This window comes from Cupressus sempervirens, chromosome 1 (assembly GCF_028749045.1).
Source record: "Cupressus sempervirens isolate cs-2001-9-10 chromosome 1, ASM2874904v1, whole genome shotgun sequence".
Taxonomy (NCBI): Eukaryota; Viridiplantae; Streptophyta; class Pinopsida; order Cupressales; family Cupressaceae; genus Cupressus; species Cupressus sempervirens.
The window spans coordinates 818,479,862-818,492,453 of record NC_143118.1 but is presented as its reverse complement, the minus strand read 5'-3'; the positions used below and the strand labels follow the sequence as shown (position 1 = coordinate 818,492,453).

The 12,592-nt window shown below is 36.5% G+C and overlaps 1 protein-coding gene across 1 annotated transcript; it reads right to left on the bottom strand.

The window, feature by feature from the left end:
• Positions 1-4,615: 4,615 nt before the first annotated feature.
• LOC149580382 (butanoate--CoA ligase AAE1-like) lies at positions 4,616-8,105 on the bottom strand. Its single transcript, XM_089790505.1, has 3 exons — positions 7,944-8,105; positions 7,650-7,857; positions 4,616-6,221 (listed from the first exon to the last, which is right to left on the bottom strand). Exons 1-3 carry the CDS (start codon positions 7,991-7,993, stop codon positions 4,749-4,751), a joined length of 1,731 nt encoding a protein of 576 aa, XP_089646631.1. The 5' UTR covers positions 7,994-8,105; the 3' UTR covers positions 4,616-4,748.
• Between the last annotated feature and the right edge of the window lie 4,487 nt (positions 8,106-12,592).

Below are 12,592 nucleotides of genomic sequence, written 5' to 3'. Positions count from 1 at the left end.
TAGAGACCACTTGCATCACCACCAATAGCATACCTCCTCTACCCGGTATCAGACTCCGATTTCTCTGCACACAACTAGCTATCCTTCTGTTTTGAGCTACTTTTGCATGGTTATGTACTACTAGTTTTGCAGTTTTATAACCCCCCTTTTGTTGTTGTTCCTCTTTCTTTACTTCTTGATTTGCTTGTTTACATTTTGTTTTGTTGTACTCAGACACCGTTTGGTGGTCTGGTTGCCTTCTGGCTCCTATTTGTATTCTCAATCCCTTAGACCCGTTTGTGGTCTCCTCTTAGACATTAATAAATTATCTTATCTTATCAAGTATATTTCATTGCCTTGTAGCTTAAACCCAATCGAGGTGTGTAACCCGGTATAACAGATTTGTGCTAAATATTTTAAGATCCAATATCTCACAAGTATTTAGAAAGTTGTGTGGATTACAAGTTACATATGTAATATGTGAAGTTCAAGAAGAATTTTTTAAATGAATATAGCTACATTTGTTACATTTGGTTGCACATGTGATCTAGTATTTTTTTTTTGTAAGTCTCTTTATCAACAATTGGCATACAAAGATCTTTATAGGTTTCTTTAATACAAAGGATGGGGTTTGTTTTAATACTTAATGTAGTTATTTTAATCCTTAGCTATCTTTTAATTGGCTTCTAGGATCACAATTATCAGTTTTTCAAAGTTTTAAAAAAATGAAGAAGAGTTAGCCACTTGCACTAATTGATCCCACAATTTTTTTACAGTTTTAACTAGTTTAGACATACACATGGTCTCTTTTTTATGCTTATTGATGGTACATACATTGTATCAAATATGTAATTGCTTATAGATTGTTTTAACTTTCCCTCTTTCTTAAAAGAGTGTATTTCAAAGTAATTTTTTGCTTTAAAATCTATATTTCATTTTGAAGTTGGGAAGATAATCATTTTCAACATGGAATGTACTAACTACTAGAAAGGGTCCTCTAAAGGATTGTCCAAAAATTATTTCTCTATAAAATTAGAGTTCATTAGAAAAAGAAAATTGGTAATACATTATGTCTTGTACCAAGGATTTATGAATCATTAAATCTAGTTTACAACTGTCAAAATTGCCTTGACAACACATGTTAGAATATGGATAGATTAGATTGGAGTCCCATGAGGGAGGCTTGAGGATTTATTTTGATGGAGTGGGAAATTCCACAATTTTTTTTTAAAATTACTCCAAAATTAAATTGAATATTTTCTTCAAAAAAACAACTACTATTTCTTAGAGCTATATATTTGAGCCAGTTGCAAAGATAAAGGCTAAAATATACCCTAGCAACTTTGATTTTTTTTTGTCTCCTATTAATCATATGACAAAATTAAATAATTATATATTTATTTATTTATTTATTTTCTAAACTAAAATATGATATTGCTATCAAGATTCAACTATGTAGTTTTTGAGTCAAACTCATTGACTCATGTTTCATGAGTAGTGATGCACATGGATCTATCTCTCATGACAATAAATGGATCACTTAACACATTAGATCTAAGTGATACTCACAAAGGTGAAGAACCAAGACTTCCAGGGAGGTCACCCGTCGTAGTATTACTCCAACCCGAGCGTGCTTAACTACGGAGTTTCCTCTATGGTTAAATGTACTATGCTTGCAACCCTATTTGCAAAACCTTCGCCAAGTGTTGTGTCTTATGAACCATTCATTAGAAAGCCCCTTAAGCTCATCAATTGATAAGTAGGAGATGTTTTTCCACAACAAGTAAAATTATGATATTGCTATCAGGATTTAATTGTGTTATTTTAGAGTCAAACTTGTTGACTCATGTTTCATCAGTAGTGATTCACATGAATCCATCTCTCATGCCAATAAATGGAACACTTAGCACTCATTAGATCTAGGTAATGCTCATAGAGGTGAAGCACCAGGACTTTTGGGGAGGTCGCCCATCCCAACACTACTCCAGCTCGAGTGTGCTTAATTACAAAGTTTCCTATATGATTAAACCCACTCTACTTGCAACCCCATTTGCAAAACCTTCGCCAAGTGTTGTGTCTTATGAACCATTCATTAGAAAGCCCCTTAAGCTCATCAATTGATAAGTAGGAGATGTTCTTCCACAGTAAGTCAAATTATGATATTGTTATCAAGATTTAACAGGGTAGTTTGAGTCAAACTCATTGACTCATGTTTCACGAGTAGCAATTCACATGGATCCATCTCTCATGACAATAAATGGAACACTTAGCACTGATTGCATCTAAGTGATGCTCACAAAGGTGAAGCATTAAGACTTCCAAGGAGGTCACCCATCTCCATACTACTCAAGCTCAAGCACGTTTAACTACTTGCAACCCCATTTGCAAAACCTTCAACAAGTGTTGTGCCTTATGAACCATTCATTAGAATGCTTCTTAAGCCCATCAATTGATAAGTAAGAGATGTTTTTCCACAATAAGTCAAACAATGATATTGTTGTGAGGATTTAATTGCGTACTTTTTTAGTCAAACTGATTGACTCATGTTTTATTAGTTATTCACATGAATCCATCTGTCGTGACAATAATTGAACACTTAGCACTCAATGGATCTAGGTGATGCTCACAGAGGTGAAGCATTGAGACTTCCCAAGAGGTCACCCATCCCAGTAATACTTCAACTTGAGCGCACTTAACTACAGAGTTTCCTCTATGCTTAAACTCACTCTGCTTGCAACCCCATTTGCAAATCTTTACCAAGTGTTGTGCCTTATGACCATTCATTAAAAAGCCCCTTAAACTCATCAATTGATAAGTAGGAGATGTTTAAATTATAATATTGCTATTAGGATTTAACTATGTAATTTTTCTAGTCAAACTCATTGAATTATGTTGCATGAGTAGTGACTCAAATGTATCCATCTCCAATGACAGAAGTGAAACGCTTGAACCTCCTTCAAACATATTATACCTATTAATAAATGGAACAAAGCCTCAAAGCCTCTTCCATTTGGTATGTTGCACCAACAAGGGACAATAAACCTCTTTAATTGAGGTATGTTGTATATTTAAAGATTCGTATTTATCATCTTTTAAATTCAAAAATAGTAAAAAGTGGACTTGCGATAAAATTTATAAAAAATGATGAAATTTACAGGTTCTTCATATAGGTTATCTTTTATTCGTTCAATTCTTCTCTTCTGGATTTGTGGGAATGAACATTACATCCCTAGTCTCGCTTTGTAAAAGTGAGGTATTTGAGGTATTTGTATCTGCTGCAAAATTGTGTGGCTTCATGAGTTTTCGCTCTCCTCTGTAACTTTGATTTTAATTATTGATTTCCCATAAACACATATAAACATGCTTGATGATCAGTTATGCACAACAAAAGACTGCTCTGCGCCAATCTATTTCATTAACTCTTGGACCAAGCTCAGATAGACTTGTTAACATCAACCAACCCACTTCAAAAAGAACCCTAGATGTTTGTAGAATCACATTTTCTAAAAGACGCTTGTACTTGTAGATATGGCTACCCAGAAAGGCTTTCACTGGTAACAATGATGTCTATTCACATTCAACTTATACATTTGTCATCAATAAATTTCAATTCTAACATGTCCGTAGGACTCGAAGTCCGAGTTGGAGTCTCGATGAATCTTAAGATAATTCGTACAGACATCTACCTCTGTGAAGTATAAATTTTCCAATTTACATGATCCATGTCATACTGTAATGTCACTTTTTTTTGACATAATTTGCCTCTAGTACTTACTCATTTGAGCCAGAAAAAAGAAGAAGAAAAAGAAGAAAAAGGAAAATGATGGAAAGTATCCAATAGTTTTTTCGCCTTTTCAGACAAGTTCTAACACTTTCTACCTTGTTTTCTCAAGATCTACTAAGTCCATCTGTAACAATAGAAGAATTATGAGGTGTCTACTGCCTTGTTTGAAAATCTTAATCTTTTAGGATTATTATGTAACAAGAAAAACAATAGTTGGAAATAAATTTGCATTGGCAATTTAGCAATATATGCTGAAACTGAAATTCTTGTGTGCCTGTAAGATGTGATGCGAATACTACCACGAAGCTATATGCTTGCCCCTTTTGGATAAGGGAAACAGTTTCATTTATAGACGGATAAAGCCTATCAAACTTAAGGTACAGAGAAGCCATTCGAATTAGGGTACGTGAGAGTCTATGAATAAAATTTCAGTTATATTATATAAAAAATTAGCCACAAAAAACTGCGTATGTGACCCTTATTCCATTCTCGAGTTTACGGCACTATGCTAATGAATGATTTATGTTTAAAAGCCATCCATAGCTGAAGTCTGGACCATTTTAGTTTTCCATCCAACGGTCAATCTTGTATAAGGGTCCATCCCGTGACTATGTCAATCTGCAAAAATTAATCGTGTGCTAAATTTTCTTGCTCTTGATTCACGAAGGGCTAATGTTTTCGGTATTTTTAATTGAACTGTTGATTTCCCTTGGCGACCGAAAAAGGGCTAAACGGATTGCAAAAATGTACACGAACACAGTATACAATGAGAGTACCTTGTGCATCTTCATTCAATATGTACAAGAAAGCAAAAGAATATCTAGAACAAAGCAATGCAGAGAAGCCAATATGTAAGTTCAAAATAAAAAATAGAAGCCTTTAAAGGTGCCAGCAAGAAAACAAGAGAAGACATCACAGACAGAAAGGATATGTTCGAATTCTTATCAAGCAGACACTCCTGAAATTTGTAGACGTTCAGCAATTATTATTGTTTTCTGTAGTCTCTAGGAAAGATGGTAGCTAAATGCTTTGTTTTCTCCCTGAGCAAATGCTTTTGAATCTTTCCCGTTGATGTTTTTGGCAGGGGCCCAAAAATTACAGTTCGAGGAGACATATAATGCGGTAAATGACTGCGACAGAAGTTGATGATATCTTCGGGACTAACTTGGCTTGGTGAATCAGCAGAATCTTTAAGCGTGACAAAAGCACACGGAGTTTCTCCCCAATAATCATCCGGACGCCCTACAACAGCAGCTTCAAGAACACTTGGATGACTATAAAGAACAGTTTCTACTTCAACGCTACTGACATTCTCACCCCCAGAGATTATCACGTCTTTTGACCGATCCTTGAGCTCTATGTATCCATCAGGATGAACAACTCCTAAATCACCAGTATGGAACCATCCTTTTTCAAATGCTTTTTCTGTAGCATCAGGATTTTTCAGGTATCCACTCATGACTACATTTCCTTTGATCATGATTTCACCAATTGTAATACCATCATTGGGAACACTTTGCATTGTAGAAGAAACTTTGACATCTAATTTAGCTCCTAAGTGTGGCACTCCTTGCCTACTCCTTAGTCTGGCACGGTTCTCTGGTGAAAGTAGATCCCATTCGGGCTTCCAAAGACATGAAGACATTGGTCCATATGTCTCTGTGAGGCCGTAAATATGTGTTACATTAAAACCCAGTTTCTCTATTGTCATCAGCAATGGGGGAGGTGGTGGTGAACCGCCGGTCATAACCTCAACCCGATGAGGGAGAGGCCGCCTTTCATGTGGTAGTGCATTTGAAAGTATATTCAATACAGTTGGTGCCGCACATAGGTGGGTGACTTTATGTTCACAGATGGCATCATATATGTCTTTTGCAACAATACTTCTGAGGCAAATTCCAGTGCCGCCTTGTGCAGCTAGGCCCCATGAAAAACACCAACCATTACAGTGAAACAGGGGATTTATCCAAAGGAATACTGGTTTTGATCTCATATCCCACATTAGAATGTTACAGAGTGTGTTCAAATATGCACCTCTGTGATTGTACACAACTCCTTTGGGACTAGCTGTTGTACCTGATGTGTAGTTCAATGTAATAGCATCCCATTCATCTTCAGGCCAGCAAATCTTGAAACTTGGATCCCCACTCTCTACAAGCTTTTCATACTCCAGAAATGGATAATCTGTGCCATTGGAAGATGTTTCACTGCCCAGTTCACGAATTAGAATCAACGACGGTATTTCCTTTGTCAACTGAGAAAGGAGGTTTACAGCTGCTTTAACAATTTCTATGAATCGGCAATCCACAAACACTACCTTAGCTCCGGAATGCTTTAAAATTGTACACATTGTATGGGCATCATATCTAATATTGAGAGTATTCAGCACTGCCCTTGCCATGGGGACTCCAAAGTGCATCTCATACATTGCTGGAATGTTTGGTGCCACCACAGAAACCTGTAATATGGTTACATTTGCTTAGCAAGATTACAGAAGAACAGAAAGTAGAGGATAAACTATTCAAATTTCATATGCAATGCATTATAAAAGAACAACAATAACCGGTGCAAGTAAAAACAAATGAGTGTTCCTATTAAAATCTTCTAATAAACGCAAAAACGGTGATCGACAATCTCGAGTGTAATCTTCATCAAATCGATATTCAGAGCAAAGGGATACTGAGAAACCTCAAAAGCATCCTTATCCACTTTCAACTTCCGCACCTAAAAGATGGGACAATACTGATGCTGAAATTATACTCAATTATATAAATAAATAAAAATCAAACAAACAAACAATCAATCATCCAACCCCACAAAATATTATCTATCTAAAACGCTAAATATTCATTTACCTTAATTATTTAAAAGAATTGATAATTAACATGAAATCATACTGGACAAACATTGTCCACAGCCTGCACCCAACTGATCTGCACTATTCTCTGAAATAATGGTGCCCTTGCCCCGAGTGCTCATGTACCATATATTATTTATTTAATAACTTGAATCAAGATCAGCAAGCCAGTACCATATGGGGAAGAGATCTAGTAGCCATTAGGTGGTTCAATAATCATAATAAAGAAGATATCATAGATACTTTTAATAGTAGATCACTCGGGAACAAATACTCTATCAGTTTTTGTGAGCAACTATTGGAGACTTTAAGCTTTTGAGTCATCTACAGAAGTAGACACAAAAAAATCAAATCAATATAACTCAAGCCCTAGACAACTACTGGGTCTCTTCCCCTGTATTAAAATGGTGTATCCCCACACTGACCCCAGTGCCTCTGTACCTGAAAGAGGGCCTCCCACCACTACCCCTAAAATGGGAATTGGGCCCTGCAGCAGACACAATTCGATTGATTGGATGTTTTTTCCAACCATTAATGAAGTTAAAAATCACAAAACAAGTTCCTGGGATTTCTTCCAAATCAACCGAATTCTGTCAGCTACAAGGACATTGCCCCAAGAACTGTCCCAGCAGTGTTTTTAAGTAATGGCATCTGCATCACGATTGCCAACTCCTTTCCTAAAACAATGACGAATCCGTCCTGATCCTGGTTCCTGGGAGCTGAGCATTAACAGCATATGCTTTCTAGTTGAACAATACTAAAAAGTTTTTGTCATGGACGCCTGGAGATCCCATATTGTTGGAAATTTCCAAGAAAGGGAAAATTTAAAAAGTAGTACCAAAATTGAAAAATTCAGCGAAAGTTTGTTCCAAATAAGTGGGGCGGTCCTAGTACCTCGGAGACAACAATCCCCACAGGCACTGAAGTCTATGAAAAATTGAGAATGACGCTTCAGCCGTTTAAAAATAATCATCTCCTAATTCTGGTTGAAAATAAAGATATGATTCAGATTTCAGTAGATAATCTTACAACATCGCCGGGTTTGACATGGAGAGAGGCAAGGGCGGAGGCAAGCCTGGTGCAACGGTCAAGCGTTTGGGCCCAAGTGAAGCGAGTAGAACCGTAAACAATGGAAACCCTATCCCTGTACACGCTGCCTGCTCTTTCCAAGAAGCTTATCGGCGTTAACGGAGCTCTATTGGCCTCGGACCACTTCAGATCCTTCCAAATATTTTCCCTGCACAATTCATTTGAAAAAAAACCGAATTACCAGTAATTCCTCACACTTCGCTGAGAGTTCACAGAATAAATGATTCAACCCACCTGGAGAAATATCTAACCCCACCAAGTAATCTTCTCATCGATCTCAACATTTCAATAATCCCGCGTCACTTGTTCTTTTTGAATTACTGTTAAATTCTTCCGGCGGACTTAAACATCTGGCATTGGCACAGATAGTGGTAACTCGGCCTTGATGTTTGAATCAGGCGGAGTAGATTAAGATGAGAGCTTTAAATAGAAAGTTCGTGTGGCCATTACCCAATATTGAATAAAATCTCATCCAAACATGGGAGGTATTAGAGGAGAGATAAGGGACAATGTGTGATTAGCATTGGATGGAGAAATGGGATGAGACGATAAGACACGAGGGAGCATCGGGAGAAAGACAACCGATGAGATTGAGGATTTGCGTGCCTTTCTAAAATTCCGTGTCTGGATTCCTGTCTTTCAATGACAATTTGAAGCAGATAAATTCCATGTCTACGGTCTGTACGGAAATGGGGATTAGGGATGTGTCCTTTTTTATGCCGGTTTGGTTGCAAGCATAGGAATAGAAAATTAGAATGCGTATATAGAATAGAAATGGAAATGAGGAACGGGAATGGAAAAGAGTAATCCCATTCTTGTTTGGTTCGTCTAGTATTTGAGTGGGAGTATGTTATTCTTGTTTAGTTGTACAAAATTGGAATTGGAATACAGTTAAGTTCTTATTTTAATATATTTTATTTATTTTAATATATTATTATATTTGGTTAATTATTTCAATTTATTGTAAAATATATATATTTTTAATTCTATTTTATTCAATGAAATTAATTTATTTTGACATTTTTTAAATGAATAGATTTGGTTAAGTTATTTCAACTTATTAGTAAAGAACATAATATTTTTTAATTATATTTTATCCAATGCAATTAATAAGAAACTAATTTATTTCGAATTTTTTAAATGAATGGATTTGGTTAATTATTTCAACTTATTGTAAAGAAAATTATTTTTTTAATTCTATTTTATTCAATGAAATTAATAAGAAATTAATTTATTTCGACATTTTTTAAATGAATAGATTTGGTTAATCATTTCAACTTATTTTAACATGGTCGAGGATCAAGATGATAAGTTTGGTGGTCTTCCTTTTGCCTGGAAACATCAAGAGAAGTCACATTGGGATCGTTGTAAACATAAATTTAATTTGTTTGATCCTATGGAAGGGCGTAAAAGGGATACCTCTGGCCTTTGGTACACATGGTGTAATTTTCAACAAGGGTCTAAGAGGATTTACTCCAGGCTTGATAGATTCTATGTGAACTCTGACTTTTTTTCTTTTTCTCCTAACCAACAGCATTCTCCCGTTTTTGCCTCTTCCTCTACTCTTTCGAATCATCTCCCTATAAGCGCTCTCATTAACATTAGAAATGCTCTTGCTCCTTGCATTCATCATAATGAAAAATTTATCCTTAATACTTCATTGCTTAATGACCAGGATACTTGTGTTGTTGTTAAGATGGTTAGGTTGTTTAACCTTGCTAATAATTTCTCCTCCCAAGTTGATAGGTGGAATAGAAATGTCTCCTCGTGGAGGAAAATTTTCCAAACCCTTGGCCAAAGGAAGGCAAAAAACTATAGAAGAATGGAAAGTGTATTAAATGAATGCCTTCATCTTGCTAAAATAGATGTGCAAGCTAATCCCACTTCCATTCCTCATGCTAAACATGTCTCGGTTGCCAGAGATACGCTAAGGAAACATCAACATATTAAAACCATTGGAGCCTCTGTTAGAAGCCGTCAGCAATGGTTGAAATATGGGGATAAGGGTTCTAAATTTTTCTTTAATTACCTCAAACAAAAGCAGAGTAAGGAGAAAATTGATAGAATTGTGGTTGATAATCAGGAGCTCAGTGATATTAATGACATTGTTGCTGCATTCAAGAAGTTCTACAAAGCCTTATTCAAGTCTGAGGACAGCAACAATGCCAAAAATCTCAGAAGTAGATGTCAGAAGCTTATTCCCAAGAAAATTACTGAGGATGTTGCCTCCATCCTTAGGGCTAGGATCTCAGTTCAGGAGATCTCTGATGTTATATCTGCTCTCAAAAAAGATAAAGCACCTGGGCCTGATGGTCTCCCTGCTGAATTTTACAAATCCAATATTGATTGGATTGCCAAGGACTTATTTGACCCATATTCAGAAGCCTATGATTATGGCACACTTGGACATTCTATCAATATGGGGATTATCAAACTTATCCCTAAGGATGGAGATAAGTCCCTTATCAAGAATTGGCGGCCAATTACTTTGCTTAATGTTTCATATAAAATTATGGCCAAAGCCTTGGCTTCTCGGCTTGTTAATGTTCTTCCTAAGTTCATATGTCCCACTCAGACAGGATTTATTAAGGGTCGATATATATTAGAGAACCTTGTCACCAGTTGGGATTCAATGGATTGGGCTAAGACTTCGCATCAAAACTCTGCTATGTTTCTTCTAGATTTTGAGAAAGCTTATGACCGCGTTGAATGGGAATTTATCTTCTCTATTCTTCAGGAATTTGGATTCCCTGATGAATTTGTTCGATATATTCAAGTCTTGCTTAAGGATTCATCTGCTCGAATTGAAATCAATGGTTTTCTTTCTAATCCTATACCTTTGTCCCGATCCATTCGACAAGGATGTCCCCTTGCTCCTGCTCTTTTTGTCATCGCTTCTGATGCCTTGTACTATATCCTTAGAGATAACACTATTTCTCCCAAAGTTAATGGGATTTCTCTCCCTGATAAGTCTGAGCTTATTAATATCCAGTTTGTGGATGATACTTCTCTTTTCCTTGAACTATCTTGTAATAATATTCAGCATCTTAATCTTAAACTTGACCTGTTTAAGACCATTTCTGGAGCTCGCATTTCCAAATCCAAATCTATTATGCTTGGTTGGAAAGAGGAGCCTCCTGATTGGTTTCTCCAATTTGGATACTCATGGGGTGGACCTAATAAGCTTGTTAGATATTTGGGGATTCCCTTTTCCATCTTCCCATCTCTCAAAGACATGTGGATTTGGATTAAGGATAAAATTGTTAAGAAGCTCTACAATTGGGATAACAGGGTGTTGTCACTTGTTGGTAGAGTGCAAGTGTGTCAGAAAATCTTGTCATCCTATAGTATATACTACTCCTCTGTCTGGATGTTTAGTAACTACCAAGTGTTTGAGATTCAAAAAGCCATTAGGAGATTCTTATGGTCTAATGGCAAAGGTCGCAGGAAGAAACATGCTGTTAAATGGAGTTGGTGTCATGTTGCCAAGAACTCTTGTGGCTTAGGCCTAATTGACCTTAGGATCCAAGGAATTTCCCTTGCTACTAAGTGGATCTTTTAGGCTCTTGATGGTCAGGAACCTTGGAAGATTCTTCTTAGAAAAAACATTCAGTCTAGTTATCCTAAGCAGGCCAAACATTGGAAAAACCTTCCTTTTACTGATCTGGTTGCTAGGTCATTCCCTATCTCTGTCCAAGGTTCCATGGTTTTCAAGTCTATCTGGAAAGCTTGGGAGCTTGTGAGGGGTTTCATCTATGATTCCAACTTTGCCAGTAATAACTCTATTCATGGTGAGCGTTCTATATGGTGGAATCTGCATCATAATGGTAAGCCTCTTGCCATGACTCAAGGTTGTTCTGCGAAATTTTAGAACAACCTTGGCATCCAGAGCTTTATTGACATTTTGGAGAATGATAACCTTGTTAGTTGGCAGGATATTAGAATCAAGTTTGATCTTCCTATCTCCCATAAACGTACATATAATATGGTTGCCAATGCCTTCCGCACTCTTATTCTTCCCTGCAGGTGTGATGTGGACTCTCATAGATTTCTGAATTTCTGTTGGGATGATGGATCTCTCCTACATAAAATTAAAGCTAAAGATATATATAAGGTTCTCAATAAAGACAACTCTGTTATTTCTCACCTTAATACCACTTGGTATATGAACTTGAACTCTCTTGAATGGCAAAAAATTCTTGACAGATTTTGGAAATCACATATTCCCCCGAAAATCTTACATTTTAAATGGCAGCTCCTTCTCAATAGACTTCCTATTAAAAATCATGTTGGTGATGCTGAACTTTGTACTATTTGTAGGGTTCCTAAAAATTTAAGGCATATATTCTTTACTTGTCAATTTGCTAGGATTATATGGAAGTTTTTTGGAATTTCTATAGCTGATCGTGTTCCTGTTTTAGATACCATTCTTGACAACTTATTTGGTCTTAAAAAGGATGCTAATTTTTTTTGGAACATTCTATCCTCTCACATTCTTTGGTTTATTTGGAAATGTAGAAATGAGGACAAATTTCAAGATATTGGTAGATCCCTTACTTTGTTTCATTTGAAACTCATCCGTTTTAAGATTGTCTCGCAGATTTGTTGCATTATGAAGCTCGAGATGAACAAGCTAAAAAGATTCCTCCATGATGGGCTCGCTACGATATTCATTTATGAGATGAAGCATGGGATGGAATTGGCCAACATTCTTGATAACTAGACTGCTTTTGGAAAAGCTCTTAAGGAGCTGCTCAAGGAAATACATGAGAACAAAGGCCCCTTTTCTGATGAACATGACTTCTTTGCTCACACTCTCGAGCAGAAAAAAGTCGTGTGGATGGAAGGAGAGCTAGGATGGACAACTTGGTTCGATGATCATG

Excerpts from the sequence above, each read along its gene's own strand:
- LOC149580382 (XM_089790505.1), bottom strand. The coding sequence starts at position 7,993 with ATGTTGAGATCGATGAGAAGATTACTTGGTGGGGTTAGATATTTCTCC. Across the intron at positions 7,858-7,943 it reads GGGGTTAGATATTTCTCCAG|GGAAAATATTTGGAAGGATC; the intron begins GTGGGTTGAATC and ends TGAATTGTGCAG. Across the intron at positions 6,222-7,649 it reads ATGTCAAACCCGGCGATGTT|GTTTCTGTGGTGGCACCAAA; the intron begins GTAAGATTATCT and ends ACCATATTACAG.